General features: G+C 45.3%; 1 protein-coding gene across 1 annotated transcript; it reads left to right on the top strand.

The window, feature by feature from the left end:
• Nucleotides 1-6,209: 6,209 nt before the first annotated feature.
• On the top strand, nt 6,210-15,186 carry LOC142310439 (gastrula zinc finger protein XlCGF66.1-like). The gene is made up of 6 exons (XM_075347965.1): nt 6,210-6,265; nt 11,190-11,334; nt 11,463-11,642; nt 11,726-11,903; nt 12,071-12,202; nt 14,007-15,186. Exons 2-6 carry the CDS (start codon nt 11,257-11,259, stop codon nt 14,738-14,740), a joined length of 1,302 nt encoding a protein of 433 aa, XP_075204080.1. The 5' UTR covers nt 6,210-6,265; nt 11,190-11,256; the 3' UTR covers nt 14,741-15,186.
• Nucleotides 15,187-24,866: the final 9,680 nt, after the last annotated feature.

The following is a 24,866-nucleotide window of genomic DNA, read 5'->3' on the forward strand; positions in this document are numbered from 1 at the left end:
TCACACATAACGAGATCGCTAGCGAGATCGCTGCTGAGTCACGGTTTCTGTGACGCAGTAGTGATCCCATTAGCGATCTTGTTATGTGTGACACCTACCAGTGATCAGGCCCCTACTGTGAGATCGCTAGTCGTTACAGAATGGTCCAGGCCATTTTCTTCAAAGGCGATGTCCTGCTGGGCAGGACACATCGCTGTGTTTGACACTGTGTGACAGGGTTACAGTGACTGCTGAGAACGTTATACAGGTCGCTACTGCGACCTGTATTGTTCCTGTATCGCTGGTAAGATCTGACTGTGTGACATCTCACCAGCGACCTCCCAGCGACTTAACAGCGATCCCTATCAGGTCGCATCGTTTTCGGGATCGCTGGTAAGTCGTTGTGTGTGACTGGGCCTTAAAGCTCCTGGAGTCCTGATAAGATATCAGCAGCAAACATAACGCTACTGACAAGTTCTGCAGAGAGCAGAGAATAACAGCAGGGAATCCCTGGGCCCTTCCCCCATCGCTGTCCAGACCTGTGCATAAGCAGGTGCTGAATCTATAGGCATACAGAGTCAGTGCAAAGCTCTGGAGAAAGTAAAAGAAGATTGAAATCGGGAGGCACTTTGGCTCCTTGTTTAAACATACATCCCTGCAAAGTTACAGGACAGTGAGAATTCATATAACTCTGGCAGGGGGGAGAAAGGGGTGAAAGTGAGAATAATCAAAAGGGGGAGCAGAATCAAGATTTGACTGACAACCCACACTAAATCAGTGTCAAAACTTACGTCACTTCATTCACTACTTGATGGAAAGATACTTGTTGCGAAGCAACTCCAAAACACAAAATCCTCATACATCCAGCGTACAGTGTGCAAAAAAGATTGTGACTTCCCATAAAGCATTAAGTGTCCCTCGGTCACCTGAAAATACTCACCAGATGGAGATGGAGGATTCCCCGGGGACCCCGGATGTATTCAAAACGATGGAGGGTATTGATTATAAGCGTCTGGCTGATGAAGTCGCCAATCGTCTGCTACCTGACATTTCCGCTACAATTAAAGCATCAATGGCAACAGCTCTTAGTGCCATACAGAACCAACTTGATGAGACGGTGGAACAGGTTGCGGCTATGGAAACCAGAATGTCGACGTTAGAGGAGGACTTCAGCTCTGACCATACTACAGTCATGCGTCTGGCCAGGGAGAATCTGATCCTAAGGGACCATGTGGACGATCTGGAGAACCGCTCCAGAAGGAGCAATTTGCGCATAGTCGGCCTCCCTCAAACATACCCGATTGGTGAGCTATGTACATTATGTGAATCAACTATTCTTACAACTCTGGGAGTAGCAGGAAGGAGAAAAGTGGAAAGGATGCATCGCATTGGTCCGCCAAGGAGAGGTGATGAGGGTGAAAATAACGGACGCCCAAGACAAGTCATAATGAAATATTTGGACTTCTCCGATAAACAGGAAATATTACAGGCATATAAGAAATTGAAACATCCCTTGGAGGTGAAAGGCTCGCGCATCTTGCTCTTCGAGGATTTTTCTGAGGAGGTCACACGGCAGCGGAGGGCATTCTCATACATATGCTCGGCCTTATTTAAGAGAAATATACGCTTCCAGTTAAAGTACCCGGCAACGTTGATTATCAGACATCAGGATGGATCCTACAATTCTTTCTGAAGCCCAAAGGAGGCAGAGGCCCTTATTGAGCGGATCAGCAGTCCTTGTGACCTCAGGAGTTCTCCAGGACAAGGGCGTAACGACTCACCAGACCAGAGAGTGACCAAAGGGAGCTCTGGAAAGTTTGCTACAGCTTCCCCGAAAGACCGGAGACAACAAAACAGTCCTTGCCCCCTAATCTACATTCAAGCACTCTAGCCATCTCTGGACTGGAGGATGGTGAACGGAGGAGAGTATATTTTGCTGTAGTGGGGCATTGGACTCACTCCACATCCAGGGAGTCCTATGAAGAATGTCCCTTTATCGTCGTGTACTGTGGCCTAAGATAAGTAGCCAATGCTTGCTATTCTGAACAGATGCTGTTTATCCCCTTGAGTCCACCCCTTATCTGCATAGACACCTTGATTAAATTTGGTTACCCTGGTGGGTGCTAGTATTTTTGGTCCTTTATTCTGGGGCCATTTAGGTGCTGATCATAACACGGTGTCCTGTTGGGACTTGATACTTCTGGGGGGAAGTGGGGGTTTGCCTACTTGCAGTGTCACATGGGACCACCAGCATCTTTCATGTTTTAATGTTCCTTGAGCTAACTACTAATTTATCCACCCCTGAAGAACCTCAAATAGATGAGGGGAAACGCGTTGGGTGTTTCTGTTTGGAACCATTAGGTTGTTGACAGGTGATTTTTGTTTGGGTGATTATACCCTACTATGCTTCCAATTTAATTGTACTGGTCATAGTGTATCTGGATTACATTTCTTTAAATTGATTGTTGGTTCGATATTTGGAATTATCCTCCATAATACTATCACCTCCTAATTGTCAGGGTCAGTTTAGGGCCCGGAGGGATAGTCTTCGTTGAGCGGGGGCGCCAAACTGCGCAGGCTTTAGGGTGCCGACCTCCGCAGCAAACTGCGCAGGCTTTAGGGTGCCGACCTCCGCAGCAAGGAAGGGGGAAATCCAGGGCGATTTAAGGGCCAGGCCCCTCCTTTGTGTGTTTGGTTTATTGTAATTTATCTTCAATTTGAAAATGTTGGGATTTTTCCCTTTTTAAGACTTATTAATAAAGTATTGTATTTTAGAAGTTTTTTTTGCCTTAGGTTTAGACAACAAAACAAGGAACTTAAGGGAATCGGAGACAAATGTCAGATGTGTAAAGTTCAAGGTGGGACACCTGTTTTTGATTTAGGTTGGAGAAGCCGCTGTGGAAAAAAATCAAGAAATCTGAGGAGGAGGAAAGGAAAGAGAACCTTTTTTTTTTTTTTTTTTGTCCCCCTCTCTCTTCCTTTGCAGGTGGGACACTCCTTTATATTGGTTAAATGCTATACAAGTATAAGGTTGAGTAAGCTTGGAAAATGATCAGAAAAAAGTGAAGTCTAAGTATTATGGTATAGTTGGGGGGGAGAGGGGAGGGAGATGTTTGAAATGTTTGGGGATTTTGGATTTAAGTGAAGTAGCGAAGATTTTACACAGAGTTATTATTATTACTACTCTCGTTATTGCAAGTGAGTACTATGTTCAATTGTCTAATTGGTTGAATTTTTTTTTGGCAAGGGAGGGCAGCAAAAACATGGTAAATGTAAGGCAGGATTTCCATTTACTACGTGTGCTTTATGAGAATAGTCACCTGGAATGTTAAGGGGTTACGTTCCCCCCAAAAAAGAATTAAGATATTACGCCACCTTAATCGCCTCAAACTGGACATTGCGCTCCTTCAGGAGACTCATCTGGAAGGTTCAGACATGCAGAGGATGGAGAAATTGTGGGTTGGAGGAGTCTACGGGTCATCTTCAGTTAAAAGGAAAGCAGGGGTTATTACATTAGTCAGTAGGAGATTACAACATCAAGTCCTGGAAACATATGCGGACACGGAAGGTAGGGTTCAGATGGTCTCAGTGGAGATCCCTGGAGGAATTTATAAAATCTTTTTAATATTTATGCCCTGAACGAAAACAACAAATCATTTTTTCAACGACTTGAGGCCAAAATTTTAGAACATGCCCATTTTAATCTAATAATTGGGGGGGATTTCAACTCGGTGGTATCTGTGCTAGAGGACAGGAAAAATGCCAAAGGCCTCCCAAATGTACCGCGCGGACATGATAAAGTTATGCGTCCTCTGTGAAGTGCCACGGCCTTATGGGATGCGTGGAGACTATTGCACCCTCAGGATAGGGACTTTACGTACTATTCGCATGCTAATAGTTCCTGGTCTCGCATTGACTACTTTCTTATTTCAGGGAACCTGGTACGTGCGCTCCACTCAGCTACTATCCAGGATTTGGTGATTTCTGACCATGCCCCGGTGGTGTTAGACCTAGCAAATATCTATCCCAGAGGAACGGACTATCTGTGGAGATATCCTTCCTTCCTTAAAGATAACAAAGATTTTTCCTTGAAATTAAAGGAATGGTGGACGGAGTTTATGGTACATAATAATCAGCATAAAGACACACCTATGTTATTATGGGACACGGCGAAGGCAGTATTACGGGGCAGAACAATAGCACATGTTTCCTATTTGAAGAAAAAGGCTCAACTTAAATTTACTGAAACCTCCCATAAATTGAGGGAAGCATATACTTATTTTCAAAAGCATCCTGATAGGGACCATGGAGACAGATGGGTAATAGCCCAAAAGGCTTTTAATGGGTGGGCGGAAAAACGGGAACAAATGGCTAGGTCAATGCAAGAAGCTACATTACATCGCTTTGAAGACGCTCACGTGATCACCGGTATACACCGATTATCACGTTGCAGTAAATGACAGCGCCGGTAAAAAATTATTTATCTCCCATCTGGTATGAACAAACATGTCAGATGGGACTCTTCCCGTCTCCTCCTGCCACCTAGCCAGCACGCCGGGGCTCCAACCCTGACGCCTGTCAGCTTGAACTTCAGGCCTTGACTGCCTGAGCTCCACCTTCACTCAACTCCAAATTTGACTTAACTCCACTGCAAACTTAACTGACTGTTTTCCCGCCCCCGGCTTCTCCAAACTCCTAGATGGGCGTTCTCCATCCACCTGGTCTCGCCCACTGGTGTGTCTGTCCTTCCCTGAGGGGGTGACTAGGATTTCAGGTCGGCTGCTTTAACCTTGTGTGGGCAAGGTGTTGTACGGGGGCCTAAAACTGTGTGCCTACCTGGTTTTGCCAGGGTGTCACACCTGTTCTTAGCAACACCAAAGGGACAGGACCCGTAACCAAAGAGGAGCGGGTACCATGCAGAAGGGCAGATTGCATGGCACCCTTGTGACGACCTGATAGGCCAGGGCGTCACATATACCTTCTGGATTAATGCAGAACGTCTTCATTTAGCACAGTCCTTTCTCTGTAAGCAACTCTTTAACAGTAGTCTTTATTTATAAGGAGTCTTTGCTCTAAAAAACTGTCCCTATCTAACTATTAACACACATTGACCGGTCTCTCAATAGTTAAAACTCACAGACTTCTTTCGATGTCTTTTGCCACACAGACACAGCACTCAGGGTTAATTCGCAGGAGGCCAATCTGTTATCCCAAGATGGCGGATCTCTCTCTCTCCTCGCAATATTCACTCTGCTTCTTCTCTATTTAAACCACGAGTTAAAAACTTCATTCCTTAGTTCAGCATCTCCTTTATGACGGAGCAATAAAAATCCTACTGTAGAGACAGATCAGCAGTCATTCCATTTTCTCAAAAGAAAGCAACCGAGCCCTCAGGATCACACTCTCCTCTCCTTAACAGCTCCAGCGCACGCACATCACTTTTTTAGCCCAACTGCCACACTATTTTAAAAATCAACTGTGCACAGTCATGCTCTACAGTGACACCCGGTGGCCATTGAAATCATAGCACAGATATACTGCACTATATGTATGTCTTTCAGCCTGTTACACCTGTGTCCGTCACCTGTGCCCACCTTCCATACCTATCTCTCCCTGCCGTGCGAACCATACCTGCCTTACCCGCTGTCCTGTCTGTCTTAGTCCATCCTGCCTGTACCTGAGTCCAACTCCTCTCCTGTGGGTCAGCTGCCACAGTGCCGGTCACTACCCTGGGAGTGGTAACTGGTGTCTGCCTCGTGGCAGTCGCTTAGTTGAGCCTCTCTCACTAAAGGGTAAGCCCGGGTTCCCCCTGTGTTGCAGTGGGTTCACTCCCGCTCACCGCCTCAACAACAATGGCCGCGAGCGTTACACATACACACTGATTCACACTCACCCTCCGAGCACAGCTCCGCTCCACACACATCGTACACACACGGCTCCACTCCGTGAGTCTCTACACATTGTACACACTCTGCTCTTCTACACCTCATACACACGCGTTTCTGTACATGTCGCACACATACAGCTCTGTACACCTCGTACACACACGGCTCTGCTCCGTACACCTCGTACACACACGGCTCTGCTACATCCACACTGTAAACCCCTCCTGACCCCACACATAAACTTCCCCTCATCCAGCACCATGACACCCAGCACAGCAGAGTCCTGCATACACTAAGGAGCTGATCATGTGACCCCTGACTCCTCCCCTCCATGTGACATCATCACAGGTCCTGTAAGCACAGAGCAGCCATATATCTAGTGTGCGGCTCTGCAGGTGGAGGTATGTGGAGATTCCCCATTACTGGGCGCAGGGGACAATAACTGTAGACTGCTTAAAGAGAACTTCCATCAGGATCAGACATGATAAACTAAAGTTATGGGCATAAATGTGCTGTTCTGTTAAAGGGGGTTTCCACTACTAATGAGACCCCCTTTATTTTATCCTAACACTTTCCTAATATACAATTGCTTACCCTTCTCCTGTGTCCTGATCTCTCTGCAGTGTGTATATTCCTACAGTGATGTTTTAGCTTTAATCCTTCCAGTCTGGAGACCGTAATCGGACCAACTGAGCAGGGCAGGTGACTGGTGGGGGTGGGGCTCTGTGTGAGTGACAGCAGCCTGGGCACACAAGCCCAGATCTAACTTCACTCCTCTCCTTTCAGTCTGTGACAAGAGCTGTGATGTGCAGATCATTAGATAGTAGATCACAGTAGATGACAGGAGAGTGAAGTTAGATCTGGGCTTGCTGCCCAGGCTGCTGTCACTCACACAGAGCCCCACCCCCACCAGTCACCTGCCCTGCTCAGTTGGTCTGATTCCAGTCTCAAGACTGGAAGGATCAAAGCTACAACGTCAACATAGGAATATACACACTGCAGAGTGATCAGCATACAGGAGAAGGGCAAGTAAGAGTATATTCGGAAAGTGTTAGATATAGTTATAACATACGAAAGGGGGTCATATTAGTAGTAGAAAATCCCTTTAATTTAATAGGTACCTTCACTGGTTATTCTTTATTAACTATTAGAAGTTTTGGAGCAATGAGCTGATTGGGCGGAGGGGCAGGACTGTTGGTAGGGTCTTCATCTCTGCCACAGACCCTCAGCTGCCTCAGGTGTAACTATCTTCTTGCTGTTTAAAGTTCAGCGCCGGCGTCATTCTTGCGCAGATCGATCTGGTTGCAGGCGTCAGTATTCTAGCACCGCTGTTGGCACGTGCGCACATTAATCTCCCGGCTGCCTTCAGGAAAGTGGCGCCTTGGAGGCGCACGCGCAGATTAGGATCTTGGCTCATCTGTTGCTGCGGCCATGTCCTAGTATGGACTGTTAGGCCGGGGTCCACACGGGGCAGTAGTGCGATCCTCGCATGACACTCGGCTCACGCTGGCAGCATAGCGGTAGCCGAGTGTCATGCGAGTGTCACTGCGACTGAGGTCCGATCTTGTGATCGGACCACAGCTGCGGAGGGGCGGGCCGGCACTGAGGAGGGGTGGGCCCGCGGAGGGGAGGGAGGGATTTATCTCCCGCTCTCCTCCATTGCCTGCTATTGCCATTCTCGCCCTGCACTCGCGGCACACCGGTGTACCGCGAATGTAGTGCGATTTTTCTCTCGCCCCATAGACTTGAATGGGTGCGAGAGAAACCAGGAACCCATTACAGCCGCAGCATGCTGCAATTGTTTTCTCAGTCCGATTAGGGCTGAGTAAATAATTGCTCTTGGGTGCTGACACACAGGCTAATATTGGTCCGAGTGGAATGCGATGTTTAATCGCATTCCTCCCTCACCGATTTTCATGCCGTGTGTTTTAGGCCTTAGAGATTGGAGATCAGTTGCCACGTGGGATTGTAATATTTTGCCAACCCTGCTGGAGTTTAGTCTAAGGACTGTTGTTCCATATTCCCTGGTGTTTGATTACCGATTGGCGCTTCAAATCTGTTTTGTTTTTTTTTGTGGCCATATAGCAGACTCTAAAGGGGGGTTTACCACGCTGCGACATCGCTAACGATATATCGTCGAGGTCACGGTGTTTGTGACGCACATCCGGCGTCGTTAGCGACATCGCAGCATGTAACACCTCTGAGCGACCTAAAACGATCGCAAAAGAGGTTAAAATCGTTGGTATTGGAGAGGTCGCTCCAACACCAAAAATCGTTGACGGGTGAGTAGCGAGGTTGTTTGTCGTTCCTGCGGCAGCACACATCGCTATGTGTGACACCGCAGGAACGAGGAAACTCACCGTACCTGCATCCTGCCGGCAATTAGGAAGGAAGGAGGTGGGCGGGATGTTTGGCCCGCTCATCTCCGCCCCTCCTCTGCTATTGGGCGGCCACTTAGTGACGTCACTATGACGCCGAACGAACCGCCCCCTTAGAAAGGAGTCACAGTCACAGCGACGTCGCTAGGCAGGTAAGTAGTGTGACGGGTGTAAGCGATGTTGTGCGAAACGGGCAGCGATTTGCCCATGTTGCACAACCGACAGGGGTGGGTACGCTCGTTAGCGATATCGATACTGATATCGCAGCGTGTAAAGCACCCTTAAAGCACCATATCTATGTTTGGTGTTATTTTTTCCAAGTCCCATTAAACGTCTTTTTGGATTCTTCACTGATCAAATGTCCCTGCCTGCTCTGTCACATAAGTGACACAGATCCATCAACTTTCTTTCAAGATTCCGATCATATTACCTAGTTACATAGTTACGAAGGTTGAAAAAAGACCTAGGTCCATCTAGTTCAACCTTCCTCCACAAGTTCTACATTTGGTCACTTAATCATTTATAACCAACAATGTTTTGTGTACTGAGGAAATCATCCAGCCCTTTTTTAAAAGCTGTTATAGTATCTGCCATTACTACCTCTTGTGGTAGGGCATTCCACAGTCTGACTGCTCTAACTGTAAAGAACCCTTTCCTATTTAGCTGTCGGAATTGCTTTTCTTCCACTTGCAGTGAGTGCCCCCTGGTCCTTAGTATTGTCTTTGGAAGGAATAAGTCATGTGCCAGTCCGTTATATTGACCACACATGTATTTATACATATAAATGAGATCTCCTCTGAGACGTCTTTTTTCTAAGCTAAACATTTTTATACTTTTATACTTTTTCAACCTGTCATCATATGGGAGGCCTTCCATTCCTTTTAGTAGTCTAGTTGCCTGCCTTTGAACTGACTCTAACTTCTGAATGTCCTTTTTAAAATGTGGAGCCCAAAACTGGATCCCATATTCCAGATGTGGCCTTACAAGTGATTTATAGAGGGGTAACGATACGTTGGGAAAACGGGATCTTATCTCTCTTTTTATACACCCTAGAATCTTGTTTGCTTTAGCAGTTGCTGCTTGACATTGAGTGCTGCTTCTCAGCTTATTTGTAATGAGAATACCCAAGTCCTTCTCCTGTTCTGTAGTCCCGAGTTTACTTCCATTTAATGTATACGCAGTTATAGGATTACTCCGTCATAGGTGCATTACTTTACATTTATCAACATTAAATCTCATTTGCCAAGTATCTGCCCATTCTGACATCTTATCCAGATCTTTTTGTAATATTGTACTATCCAGGTCAGTTTTTAATATCCTACATAGTTTGGTGTCATCAGCAAAGACTGACACTTTACTATTAATCCCATCCACAAGGTCATTAATAAAGAGATTAAAAAGAATTGGTCCTAGCACAGATCCCTGCGGCACCCCACTGCTGACTATAGCCCATTTAGAGAATGTACCATTGACTACTACTACTACTACATATGACTACTCTTTGCTTCCTATCTTTTAGCCAATTCCTTACCCAGTTGCATATAGTTTCCCCTAGTCCTTGCTTCTGGAGCTTTAGTATAAGGCTATTATGTGGTACAGTATCAAATGCCTTTGCAAAGTCCAAATAAATCACATCAGCTGCATTACTAATATCCAGGTTTGCACTTACCCCCTCATAGAGCCCCAACAGGTTGGTTAGACACGACTTATCTTTCATGAATCCATGTTGTCTGGCAGTTATTATATTATTTTCTGCAACATATTTTTGCATGCCATCCCTTAAAATGCCCTCAAAAACTTTGCATACTACTGATGTCAGGCTTACTGGACGGTAGTTGCCTGGATCTATCCTCTTACCTTTCTTATTGCACATCTTAGTTCTTGTTCTTAGAAGTCCACACTCTGGCCGTGTACTCATTGACCTCTTTTCACTTAGGCAGTGTTTATCTGCACTCTTGCCATCACTTCAGCGCTCCTCTCTGCCCTCAGGCTGTTTTCTCGGCGCTCCTCCGAGCATTTAGGCAGCCTCCTTGGCGCTTCATTCTGTCTTTAGGGCAATAACTCAGTACTCATCAGCACCCCTCTCTGCCCTCTGGCGGTCTCCTCGGCGCTCCTTCTCTGCCCTCGGGCCGTCTCCTCAGCACTCCCTGTCTGCCCTCGGGCCGTCTCCTCGGCACTCTCTGTCTGCCCTCGGGCCATCTCCTCGGCTTTCCCTCTCTGCCCTCGGGCTGTGTAATCAGCGCTCCCTCTCTGCCTTCGGGCCGTCTCTTCGGCGCTCCCTCTCTGCCCTCGGGCCGTCTCCTCGGTGCTCCCTCTCTGCTCTCGGGCTGTCTCCTCGGCTCTCACTCTCTGCCGTCTCCACATTTCAGGAGACTTGCTCTTCTCCAAAGTGAACCAATAAGGCTATATCGACATTGCATTTCAGCCTACCGTGAGGGGCTACGCCAGGGTTTACGTTTCAAAGTCCTGGAAGTTTTACCTGACAGAGCAATAAACTTTAGTAATTTGCTTTATCAGACATTAATTTTTTTCAATATCCGTATATTTCAGGCAGGCACCACAACGCAGTCAACTACAATAGAATCCATTGGTCCTCTGCAATTTTTTATTACATTACTGCAAATAAGTCAATTATTATACCAGTGAAGAAAGTATGTTTTATGTGTGACTATTCTGACCCATGATGGTCTAATGTCCTTATATGAAATTCATGTTGTCAACCCATTTGTGGCCAGAAATTGACCGTAGCATCTGAAGACAAACCTATGTCAGAGCCTGAGACACTTTCACATAAAGGAAATGTCTACAAGTCCCAGTTCATGGCAATAGGGAGACTACAATATGTACGCTTTATATTTCCTTATATGTTCTCCTTTTATCTCAAATAATTGTATTATTGTATGTTATTCCTTAGGATTTTACATTAACTCATCTTCTCTCTATTCAGTTCCCTACAATATTGGATCCTCTCAGATCTTCTATATAAGATAATTTTGCTGATTGACCCATCAAAGATGAATAACGACATGAATAAAATAGCGGAGAGGATATTACACCTCACCCTAGAGATCCTCTTCCGGCTTACTGGAGAGGTGAGAGATTCTGATGACTTCACATTACATCATACTTATCCATGGAATAACAGATGGACAGAACTGGAGAGGTGAGGACTCTGGAAATGTCTGTAGTGAGATTTATTAATGTGTCTCTCCATATCCAGGATTACACAGTAGTGAAGAAGACCTCTAGTGATCGCTGTCAGGACCCTGTGTCTGAGGGATGTGAAAGACCCCTGAGCCCAATCATGGGGCCTCCACCTCACCCCCTGATACTTCATGACATCAATGACCAGAAGATCCTAGAAGTCACCTACAAGATGATTGAACTGCTGACTGGAGAGGTGACACTGCTGGGAATGCTGGGACATTAAACAGTAACGCTATGAAGGGATCGGGGGGATGACGGTATCATTATATGTGTCAGGTTCCTATAAGGCGTCAGGATGTCGCCGTCTATTTCTCCATGGAGGAGTGGGAGTATTTAGAAGGACACAAAGATCTGTACAAGGACATCATGATGGAGGATCCCGCTATGATGGAGGATCCCACTATGATAAAGGATCCTGTCATGATGGAGGTTCCCCAGCTCCTCACATCACCAGGTAACAGGAATAAATAAACTTCTTTTGCTGCGGTGAAGCTAAGTTGATGTAACTTTCACACACCCATTTTCTGTATTTAGTGAGTCTGTACATATGATCATATATTTTTTTCTCAGCCATTTTGCAGGCTTTTGGAGTGGCTATAATAATAGTTTTTATTTCCATAGGGCCAACATGTTCTTCAGCACTTTACAATTCAGAGGAGACATATACAGACGATATCAGAGTAACACATAATTCAACAGATACCAAGAGGAGTGAGGTTCCTGCTCGCAATCTTACAATCTATGAGGAAATAGGTAAGACATAAAAGTAATATGGTAAAACGTGTGGTCCAGTCATCAAGATAATAAATAGTGGATTCAAATAATGCTGCATGAACTGTTCACAGAGTGCTATTAAGTGCATGGACTGTGTGTAAACAGAAGATATGAGGGACTAGATTATGAGGACATGATTAGATTAATTAGGTGTAATGCCCATACCGGTGTCTCCTCGCTGTCCTGTCCCCCTCCCAAGCGAGGATGTCGGTATAGGTGTTACATCAGGTATAATAGTGGGACAGTGTAAAAAAATGCATGTTTATAACTGGGATTACTGGGAATTAATCAAATTGTCTGGAGTAGTGCATTCCAGAGAATTAGGGCAGCACGAGAGAAGTCTTGGAAATAGCAGTGGAAGGTTCAGATTATTAAGGTTGTTAGTCTTAGGCAATTTGTGAAACAGAGAGGGTAGTAGACAAAGAAGAGACAAGAGATGTAGGGGGGGGGGGGAACTGTGCAGAGCTTAATGGGTGAGAGTACTAACATAAGGGAAATAAGAGATATATTTAGCAGCGCAGTTCTGGCTGACAGATGTTCAGTTGTTTTTTTAAGTAATGATTGTATAATGGCATATTTGAAGCCAGATAGCAAGATACCGAATGAAAGGGAGAGGTTAAATATTTTAGCTAGGTGTGTAGTGACAGCCAGAGATGGACTGGAAGAGGTGAGAGGCAGTGGCGTAACTAGAGTTCAATAGGCCCTGTTGCAAAAGTTGGACCTGGGCCCTCCCCACATGTTGGTCAGATCTAAATCCTATAAAGACATACAAGTTGTGCTCCTCCCCCATTATGTAATAATGTCCCCTATCCTATTCTAATGTACCCAGCTTGGCTCCTTCCTGGTATATATTTTCCCTATGCTGGTATATATGTCCACCTATTGGTAGTCTCCCTTCTTTGCCCATCCTGGGATATACTGTCTCCTTCCTGGCATATACTGCCTCCCTCCTGGAATATACTCTCTCCCTCCTGGTATTTACTGTTCTAATCCTGTGGCCCTCCTGCTATATACTGTCTCCCTCCTAGTATAGTCCCGCTCCTGGCGCCCTCCTGGTATATACTGTCCCTCTCCTGGTAAATATGTCTCTGTTCTAACGCAAGAAAAAAAAAACCCTATTGTGCTTCCACACGCCCCCCCCCCCTCCCCCACCCTGGCACCCACATCGTGCGGCGTCCTCCTGTGGAGCCAGTGATCAGAAGCCGGTAGCTTTCATTGGCGTCCGTGCTATGGCAATGCATAACTTCATTGTCATGCGCCGCCCTCAGTCACTGGGTCTCTGATAAAAGCTGCTGGCTTCTGTTTGGCCAGCAGTGTGCATTTTAGCTGGATCTGCACTCATAGACCCACATCCAGCTGGGGCCGGCGGGCCCCCTGGACCCCCGGGCCCGGTCGCAGTTGTGATCCCTACGACCGCGATTGTTCCGCCCCTGGTGAGAGGGAATAATCTGGTGCAGGTTGTAAGGTGAAAGGAAGCGAGGAGCTAGGAAACTTCTCCTGTGACTGGTTCAAGACAGTAAGTTAGGTTGATGAAATACAGGAAAGATGAGAATGCATGATATTAGAGAATTGGGAGAAAATTTCCTGTCGGATATGGTTTAATTTTTGGAGTGCGTATTATAATCCGGTGCGTCTTGTAAAACCAAAAATATGGTAACTGTTGGAAGGTTGAACAAGATAGACCTGGGTCTTTTTTCAACCTAAGTAACTATGTTATAAAATACTAATATATTTAAATTATATAACCAAAATTAAAAGAAAATATCAATTTTATTTTTGGTAGGTGAACGTTTCAGAAGCTCAAAAAACCATGAGATATCTACAAATTTTACAACGGATGACCGTGGTATCACACAGAATACACATGAACAGTCTGTCATTGTCCCATCTATACCCCTAGTACCTCACAATGTATATAAAGTATGTTACCCTGTCCAACTCCTCTTCGTTCCTGATTCATTACAGACTGTTAAGCAAATTCAAAATGAAAATAAGGATGATGAACATCAAAGGATTCAAAAGGGAGAGACTTCATATTCATTTCCTCAAAATAGGATATTTGTTCCAGACAGAAGTTCTGTTGTTATAAATGAGAAAGTGGAGAAATCATTCTCATGTTCCGAATGTGGGAAATGTTTTAAACAGAGATCAGATCTTGCTAACCATCAGAGAACTCACACAGGGGAAAAGCCATATTCATGTTCAGAATGTGAGAAATCTTTCAACCAAAAGACACATCTTAATAGACACCAGAAATGTCACACCGGGGTGAAGCCGTATTCATGCTTTAAATGTGGGATAAGTTTTGTTCAGAAATCAGTTCTTAAATCACATGAGAGAAGGCACACAGGGGAGAGACCATTTTCATGTTCAGAATGTGGGAAATGTTTTGTCACCAAATCATGTCTTAATGTACATCTGAGAAGTCACACGGGGGTGAAGCCGTATTCATGCAAATGTGGCAAATGTTTTACTGCAAAATCAGCTCTTAATAAGCATCTGAGAAGTCACATGTAGAAGTAGCCATTACCTTTTTGCCTCTTTACTTGTCAATAACACAAATTTGTAATAAATCATACAGCAATTATAGTCAAGTGATATCAAATACCATACATTAGAATGGGAGAGATATTTAAAACCCTAAATAATGATTTAAAAATTATTTGCAATTACCAATAAATGTTTTTTTATTGTAAAATATAAATAGCACCCAAAAAAACACTATAAATCAGCCAGGTGTCTAGTCTTATTAACATTTGTAGGTATAAATGCATTTCAAACTTCTCTTTGCTGATCATTAATAAATGTTTATTGGAATAACTTTGGTCTATCTTAGTTTTTACATGCATACCCCAGGCTGACTGGCTCTGGAAATCAATACAACTTAGAAATTGTCCGAATCTTATTTTTAGGGATTCACACGGAGACCCTGTTTTAAGCGCTCAGCGTAGAGCACAGGATGTGAACCGATGATTATTACGATTTTCAGGAGGTTTAATGAGCCAAGAATAGTTCTTATTTCTATTTTTGCGTGGCCCATCAAGACTGCTTTATTCTTAATTGTTGCACTATGTATTGAAGATTTATTTTTGTACTATATTTGGGTTAATAACATTTTTTTATTCAGATTTTTCAGATGCACAATGAAAAAAAAATAGCAATTCAGTTACTGTGTTTATATTTTGTGCCATTTAAAATGAGAAGACCGATTTATTCTTCAGATCAGTAAAATTACAGCTATACCAGATTTATACATTTTTTATGTTTTCCTACTTTTACACACTAAAAAGAATCCTTTTTAAAAATTAATTTGTTTTTGCTTTGCCATATTCTGAGAGCTGTAACCTTTTATTTTTTTGCCAGATTAGGGCTTGTTTTTTGTAAGACTATTTGAGATTTTATTTCTACCATTTTTTTTTTTTACATGCCCTTTCTATCACTTTTTACAAAATGCTTGTGTGATGTGATGCTTCAGTTTGATGCGGCGATACCAATTATGTGAACTTTTGTTTTAACGCAAATTCTGCATTTTTTTGTCAAAACGTTTTTCTTTGTGATTTGAGTGCGTTTTTTTGTGTGCTTTTGAACTTTTTTTTACGTGTTTTAACTTTTTTTTTTTTTTTACTTTTCCACTCTGTCCCACGCAGTAACATTGATATTTGTTACTTTGTTGGTCTCATGCATTGCAGTTCTCATGTACTGCAGTGCCTTAAACCTGTCAGTGTCTCACTGACTCTGACTGTTCGCCTGTTCTAACAGGCCACCATATCTTGAGGTCATCAGATGGTCTCAGGGTGCTATGGCAACTATCGGCACAAGCGATTTCAATCAAGAAGGGCCACTAGTGTTAAAAGGGGTGTTTTAACCCCCTAGATCCTGCTGTCGCGATTGACTCGGCATGCAGGAGACTAGCGCTGCCCCCGCTAGAGATGTCACTGGTCTTTGCCAGATATTAACACCGCTCTCTTGCCAGCTGATTATCACTGATCTGAGTCGACAGCAGAGTGGACACTGTCATTGTGCAGATAGCACAGTTTGCAGGAAATGACGAGCACAGTAAATGAATAGCAAATGGAACCAGAGGTTACATGCCAGTTTCCCATTCTATATTTGCCAGCTATGCAATTCCTGAAATCTGACAGTCATGGCATATTAAAGAAAGTGACCCTTATTTGGAAAACCTCTTCTTAAAAAAGTAGTCCCTCTAATCAGTGGACACTATTAGGTTGCTGCGCTCTCTCTACTTCCGCTCTTCTATTCCACACATGAAGATGTGAACCTCAAAGGAAGGAAATGAGAGTGCAGCAGCCATTGATCGTTTTGCCAATGTCATGTGAGCCTTGAGAAGCGTGGCACCAGTACAGTAGATCAGAGTACAGAGTTTTTACTTTACAAGGGGGACTACTTTATTTTAAAAGGGTTTGTCCAAGTAGTGGATAACCCCCTTTAAGCTTAATGGCTGTTGACTAAGCTAATCTGTATTTATATTATATCCTAATAAATTGATGGTTTTGTAGTGATTAATAATTGATTTCTCCCAGTTATTAAGCCAGCCTAGTTCTCAGTAATCATAATGCACATGAGACTAAAGGACACTTTTAACCCCTGTTTGACCTAGCTATTTTCCTTTTTTTTTTTTTGTTTTTTCTTCCAATAGCCATAACTTTTTTATTTTTCCATTATATACAGTGGGGCAAATAAGTATTTGATACACTGCCGATTTTGTAAGTTGCCACCTACAAAGAATGGAGAGGTCTGTAATTTTTATAGTACATACACTTGAACTATGACAGACAGAATCCCCCCTTCCAAAAAACCCCAGAACCTCACATTGTATAATTTTTAAATAATTAATTTGCTGTTTATTGCATGAAATAAGTATTTCATCACCTACCAACCAGCAAGAATTCTGGCTCTCACAGACATGTTATTCTTTCTTTAAGAAGCCCTCCTCCTATTCACTCATTACCTGTACTAATTGCACATGTTTGAACATGTTACCTCTCCACACACTCAGTCAATCACACTCCAACCTCTCCACCATGGCCAAGACCAAAGACCTGTCTAAGGACACCAGGGACAAAATTGTAGACCTGCACAAGGCTGGGATGGGCTACAAAGCAATAGGCAAGCATCTTTGTGAGCAGGCAACAACTGTTGGTACAATTATTAGAAAATAGAAGAAACACAGGATGACTGTCAATCTTACTCTGTCTGCGGCTTAATGCAGGATCTTGCCTTGTTGAGTAAGGATGATACTGAGAAATGTCAGGAATCAGCCTACAACTACATAGGAGGACCTGGTCAATGACCTGAAGAGAGCTGGGGCCACAGTCTCAAAGATTACAGTTAATAACACACTATGCCGTCATGGATTAAAATCCTGTAGGGCATCCACGGTCCCCCTGCTCACACCAGCACATGTCCAGGCCTGTTTGAAGTTCTCCAATGACCATCTGGACGATCCAGAGGAGGCATGGGAGAAGGTCAAGTATGAGACCAAGATAGAGCTTTTTTTTTTGTATCAACCCCACTCGTGTTTGGAGGAAAAAGGATGAGTACAACCTCAAGAACAAAGTCCCAATTGTGAAGCTTTGGGGGTGCTTTTCTGCAAAGGGGACAGTATTAAAGGGAAGATGGATGGGGTCATTGCAAGATTGTGGCCAACATCCTTCTTCCCTCAGTAAGAGCATTAAAGATGGGTCATGGGTCTTCCAGCATGACAATGACCCGAAACACACAGGGAAACTAAGGAGTGGCTCCGTAAGAAGCATTTCAAGGTCCTGGAGTGACCTAAACAGTCTCCACACCTGACCCAAAAGAAAATCTATGGAAGGAGCTGAAACTCAAACTTGCCCAGTGATAGCCCCGAAATCTGAAAGATCTGGAGAAAATCTGTATGGAAGAGTGAGCCAAAACCCCTGCTGCAGTGTGTGCAAATTTGGTCAAGAACTATTGGAAACGTCTTACCCCTGTCAGTGCAAACAAAGATTTCTGTACAAAATATTAAGTTCTGTTTTTCTATTGTATAAAATACTTATTTGTGATTTTCCTGGAATTTTTTTTTTATTCTGTCTGTCACAGTTGAAGTGTACCTACGATAAAAATTACAGACCTCTCCATTCTGTGTAGGTGGGAAAACTTGCAAAATCAGCAGTGTATCAAATACTTATTTTCCTCACTGTAGCTGTTTGAGGGTTTGGTTATTGCGGGCAGAGTTGTACTTTTGAATGAGACCATTAATTCTGCCACATAGTATACTGGTAAAAAAAATTCCAAGTGCGGTGAAATTGCAAAAAAAAGTGCAATTCCACAATAGTTTATTTGTACTTCCCATGTTCACTACATGGTAAAACTGACCTGACAGTATGATTCGTACATAACAAACGTAAAGTTTTTGTTTTGTTTTTTTGTTTTTTTTTTAATGCTCAGGTTAGCCTACATGTGCAGGGAAAAATGCAATCTTGTAGGGTCATGAAGGGGTTAAAGTGTTTTACAGCTCCCAGAATAAAACTGTCCATCAGTCAGTTTTTGATAATGGGAAACTATAGGTCTATGCAAAAATACACTATGGGCAGAAAAGTATAGATCACGACAGAGTGAAGAGATGCCCAGAGTGTGGCGCAAACGAGAGGAAGAAACTAGGAAAAAAGCTATTAAAGGGGCACTGATGATAGGGTGAGGGGGTAGGGGTGACTCCTAAACACTCACCTAAGACTGAACCCTGCTCTCCCTATCATCACTAGACTGGTCCTTCTCCCCCCCCGTTATCACGTGTCTAAGCCCTTGCTGACCCTGGGCTAGCCCTGGTTAGTGATCTGGGCAGCAAGATGTTAGTCTTACTACTAAAATAAAACAACACTGGGAGAGAGACACAAACAGGAAAAAAATCAACAAACGAACTCCAGTATTGAGCCATGGGCCTGTGTTTCTACTGTAGAAGGGTGACTTTAGGCGAGAACAAATCTTCGTTGACCTTGTCTGTGTCCATACTGGATAAGGGTATTCGGTTCTCTGAAACTGCCTACCAGATCAAAGGCAGATGCCTCTGGAGTCCTTGACAATGTCTTTCGTGGATGCAACACTCTGGATGAGACCTACAGTCAGGGCCAGAAATATTTGGACAGTGACACAAGTTTTGTTATTTTAGCTGTTTACAAAAACATGTTCAGAAATACAATTATATATATAATATGGGCTGAAAGTGCACACTCCCAGCTGCAATATGAGAGTTTTCACATCCAAATCGGAGAAAGGGTTTAGGAATCATAGCTCTGTAATGCATAGCCTCCTCTTTTTCAAGGGACCAAAAGTAATTGGACAAGGGACTCTATGGGCTGCAATTAACTCTGAAGGTGTCTCCCTAATTAACTTGTAATCAATGAAGTAGTTAAAAGGTCTGGGGTTGATTACAGGTGTGTGGTTTTGCATTTGGAAGCTGTTGCTGTGACCAGACAACATGCGGTCTAAGGAACTCTCAATTGAGGTGAAGCAGAACATCCTGAGGCTGAAAAAAAAGAAAAAATCCATCAGAGAGATAGCAGACATGCTTGGAGTAGCAAAATCAACAGTCGGGTACATTCTGAGAAAAAAGGAATTGACTGGTGAGCTTGGGAACTCAAAAAGGCCTGGGCGTCCACGGATGACAACAGTGGTGGATGATCGCCGCATACTTTCTTTGGTGAAGAAGAACCCGTTCACAACATCAACTGAAGTCCAGAACACTCTCAGTGAAGTAGGTGTATCTGTCTCTAAGTCAACTGTAAAGAGAAGACTCCATGAAAGTAAATACAAAGGGTTCACATCTAGATGCAAACCATTCATCAATTCCAAAAATAGACAGGCCAGAGTTAAATTTGCTGAAAAACACCTCATGAAGCCAGCTCAGTTCTGGAAAAGTATTCTATGGACAGATGAGACAAAGATCAACCTGTACCAGAATGATGGGAAGAAAAAAGTTTGGAGAAGAAAGGGAACGGCACATGATCCAAGGCACACCACATCCTCTGTAAAACATGGTGGAGGCAACGTGATGGCATGGGCATGCATGGCTTTCAATGGCACTGGGTCACTTGTGTTTATTGATGACATAACAGCAGACAAGAGTAGCCGGATGATTTCTGAAGTGTACCGGGATATACTTTCAGCCCAGATTCAGCCAAATGCCGCAAAGTTTTGATCGGACGGCGCTTCATAGTACAGATGGACAATGACCCCAAGCATATACAGCCAAAGCTACCCAGGAGTTCATGAGTGCAAAAAAGTGGAACATTCTGCAATGGCCAAGTCAATCACCAGATCTTAACCCAATTGAGCATGCATTTCACTTGCTCAAATCCAGACTTAAGACGGAAAGACCCACAAACAAGCAAGACCTGAAGGCTGCGGCTGTAAAGACCTGACAAAGCATTAAGAAGGAGGAAACCCAGCGTTTGGTGATGTCTATGGGTTCCAGACTTAAGGCAGTGATTGCCTCCAAAGGATTCGCAACAAAATATTGAAAATAAAAATATTTTGTTTGGGTTTGGTTTATTTGTCCAATTACTTTTGACCTCCTAAAATGTGGAGTGTTTGTAAAGAAATGTGTACAATTCCTACAATTTCTATCAGATATTTTTGTTCAAACCTTCAAATTAAACGTTACAATCTGCACTTGAATTCTGTTGTAGAGGTTTCATTTCAAATCCAATGGGGTGGCATGCAGAGCCCAACTCGCGAAAATTGTGTCACTGTCCAAATATTTCTGGACCTAACTGTATATCTTTCATTTCCCAGCATTTGAAATTCAAGTGGGAGCTTCACATACGGAGAAGATATCTTTCCTGGTGCTTCCGAATTTGTCCCGTCCACTTGTCCTAGGTCTTCCTTGACTCTGTATCCATGGGCCTGCAATGGACTGGAATCCAGTGAGGTGCTTCACTGGGGGCAGAATTATCGCTAAAGATGACTGGTTCCTGAAACCCCAGTGATGACTACCCTGAAGGCCAATGCTGTCTTCCTTTCAGGAATCAGGAAGAAGCCGCTCAAGCAGCATCCATCCAAATCCAATTTACCCCATCCACTGCCATGTCTTCAACAACCATCTCTGAAGACAAGATGCTGGAGAAGAGACTCCTTTAGGCCAGGTTGCGTCCTCCCCTGCTGCCCAACGGCTGTCCATGTGTGCTCCAGCTTTTTCCTCCTCCCGGGGCCTGTGCTCACACCACAGGTCCCGCGGGTATGTCCTCTTAAAGGGCTGGTGCGTCATTTCCAAGAAATCCCTCTCAACTATTTACCTTCCCATTAGGGGAGTTGTCTGCGCAATGCTCTTAGTCTTACAATCTGCTAGCTAGCTGTCAGGTCCCATTATCCCTGTTCCGTCACCTGTACCTGTGCCCACCTTCGATACCTATCTGTCCCTGCCATGCCCACCATACCTGCCTTACCCACTGTCCTGTCTGCCTTAGTCCACCCTGCCTGTACCTGAGTCTAACTCCTCTCCTGGGGTCAGCTGCCACAGTGGAGGTTACTACCCTGGGAGTGGTAACTAGTGTCTGCTTCGCAGCAGTCGTTTAGTTGAGCTGTGATGCCCCTGGACTACTCAGGGCGTTACAGGGTACTGCACTTTCTGCCCTTTAGTGCCGGGCTCAACCCCCCATGGTTCTGGGTTCCCAACCTATGGTACTGCCTCCATCCGCATCGAAATCCCAACCACACCTCACACCACACCCTGTCGGACACACCAGTGGGCTGCTGAGCTGGAATAGGGCCGCCCACCTAGGGGTCAGGCAGACTGGTGGGAGGGAAGTAGGACAGAACAGTGGTAGCTCTCGAGGAGTGAGGAGCTGGGGGAATGTGTGTCTCCCTGGGTGTTAGAGGTTGGGTCGAAGACGGTGGTTTGGGCCCGGAGGAGTCGGAGAACCAATCACAGGGTTTTGAGGCTGGGTGCCTAGACCTAGTCTTGGAGAACGATCAGCAGCTCGAGTCTAAAAACCAGTCCAGGACCGAAAGCACAGCGGCGTACAGGACCCTAGGTCGGGAGTGGCTTCAGGCAACCCGACAATTAACCTGCGGAGGATAGTGACTTTATGGACTGTCCCCAAGAAGCTCAGAGATCAGGGGCACTAGCGCAACGAGGGGGATGGGGCTTTCCAACCCACGCAGCCCACAGAAGGCCCAAACGTGAGCTCTTGAGAGCGCAGCTCCACTACCAACAAGTAGGGAGCGGGGCTCGAACAGCTTTACGCCAACCAGACCTGCGCTCCCCTACAACCAGCATTCCACCATCCAGAGTCCCGGGGTCTCCCCTACCCGTGGAGGGAATGACATCTGGCTGCCCCACTCCATCTTCCCCGGGTACTCCCATCGGCAGCGGCGGTACTCCCCTTACTGCGAACCACAGGTGGCGTCACAAACTCTTATCGCCTGTAAATAGTCCCCTTTACATTTGAGTGGCCGCAACCCCCGGATCCGAGCGGTTCGACCGCTGCAGGGGCGGCACAGAGCCCCTCACACTAAAGGGTAAGCCCGGGTCTCCCCTGTGTTCCAGTGGGTTCACTCCCGCTCACCGCCTCAACAACAACTGCCGCGAGCGTTACAGATATACACTGATCCTCTGAGCACGGCTCTGCTCCATACACCTCGTACACACATGGCTCTGCTCCGTACACGTCGTACACACATGGCTCTGCTCCGTACACGTCGTACACACACGGCTCTGCTCCGTACACCTCGTACACACACGGCTTTGCTCCGTACACCTCATACACACACGGCTCTGCTCCGTACACGTCGTACACACAAGGCTCTGCTACACCCACACTGTAAACCCCTCCTGACCCCACACATAACCTTCCCCTCATCCAGCACCATGACACCCAGCACAGCAGAGTCCTGCATACACTGAGGAGCTGACCATGTGACCCCTGACTCCTCCCCTCCATGTGACATCATCACAGGTCCTGTAAGCACAGAGCAGCCATATATCTAGTGTGCGGCTCTGCAGGAGGAGGTATGTGGAGATTCCCCATTACTGGGTGCAGGTGGCAATAACTGTATATTGCTTAAAGAGAACTTCCATCAGGATCAGACATGATAAGCTAAAGTTATGGGCATAAATGTGGTGTTCTGTTAAAGGGGGTTTCCACTACTAATGAGACCCCTTTTCTTTCAGCCTAACTAACACTTTCCTAATATGCTTTTACTTATTCTTCTCCTGTAATCTCATCTCTCAGTGTAGTGCCCCTGAGACCCTCAGGGCACTACAGGGAACTGCATCCTCTTGGGGATGCAGGAACTACCCCCTGGGACCTGGAGTACCAGTACCGATTCCACCAACACAATCTAAATCCTAGTTCTCTCCACACTGGGCATAAAGAGTTAACCATGTAAGGACGCCATAGGAACGAGTCCCTGGGATTAGCCAGCCTGGTGGGAGGGGTCAGTCAGTCAGTAGGAGTCGGGAGAGGATAGCACGCAGAAGAGGTGTGCGGACGTGCCTGAGCTCGGTCCGTGTAACGGTGACCCCGGGGACACAGGAGAGAGGTCGCCAGGACGGGTACCGGAGATACCGCTGGGACCGGAGCACGAACGGGGCACAGGGCCCTTGGTCAAGCGCAAGTTTCATACTGTTTGGCAAATACCTTCACAGACTTCATCGAACCAAATAATCTAGGGGCATCAGCAGTAAACTAGGATCGGGGTTTGGACACTTACCTCCCCACATGGTCCGCACTGCCCGCTGTACTGAGAAGGAGACTGTACCCCTAAAGGGACAGTCGGGGTTCCCAAACGCTTCAAGCTACGGGGTCTCAATCTACAGAGAGTGCTGGGGATAGAGCAGCCTGGGTCACTACATTGGCACTGATACTCCTGGGACCTGAACCAGCAATCCCTGGGTTCACAGTGAGTAGAGACTGTTAAAGACAACCTGGTGTAGTCTCCATTATTGCCCCACTACATCTCCCAGGCATGGCCCTACCTGCAGAGGGCCTACCATCACAGCTGCCACGATAATCAGCTCTGGGAGTACCCACATTTAGCAGCGGCGGTGATCCATCCTTAACCGCAATCCACAGGTGGCGTCACATGACAAAAACCTCTTATCTCCCCTGTAAATAGTTCCCATTAACAAAAGGGGTCCAGAGCATGGGACTGGGCAACGGCCACCAGAGTGACATTCCCATTTGTTACCGCCCGGGACCGAGTACCCCCTTTTCTGGGCGTTACATCTGTAGTATATATATTCCTATAATGATGTTGTAGCTTTGATCCTTCCAGTTTGGAGACCATAACCAGCTCTGTCCTCACCTATTGTACCATCACCCATTCCCTGTAGACTGTGAGCTCTCGCGGGCAGGGTCCTCTCTCCTCCTGTACCAGTCTGTTTTGTACTATTAATGATTGTTGTACATATACCCTCTTTCACTTGTAAAGCACCATGGAATAAATGGCGCTATAATAATAATAATCGGACCAACCGAGCATGGCAGGTCACTGGTGGGGGTGCGGCTGCCTCTGTGTGAGTGCCAGCAGCCTGGGCACACAAGCCAGATCTAACTTCACTCTCCTCTCAGCCTGCTTTACAGTGACAAGAGCTGCGGTGTGATCTACTATCTAATGACTGCATATCACAGCTCTTGTCTTATCTAACACTTTTCTAATA

This window comes from Anomaloglossus baeobatrachus, chromosome 5 (assembly GCF_048569485.1).
Source record: "Anomaloglossus baeobatrachus isolate aAnoBae1 chromosome 5, aAnoBae1.hap1, whole genome shotgun sequence".
Taxonomy (NCBI): Eukaryota; Metazoa; Chordata; class Amphibia; order Anura; family Aromobatidae; genus Anomaloglossus; species Anomaloglossus baeobatrachus.

Bases quoted from the DNA above. Each gene is read 5' to 3' on its own strand.
- LOC142310439 (XM_075347965.1), top strand. From the start codon at position 11,257: ATGAATAACGACATGAATAAAATAGCGGAGAGGATATTACACCTCACC. The intron at 11,335-11,462 runs GTGAGAGATTCT...CTCCATATCCAG, and splicing joins TCTTCCGGCTTACTGGAGAG to GATTACACAGTAGTGAAGAA. The intron at 11,643-11,725 runs GTGACACTGCTG...TATATGTGTCAG, and splicing joins TTGAACTGCTGACTGGAGAG to GTTCCTATAAGGCGTCAGGA.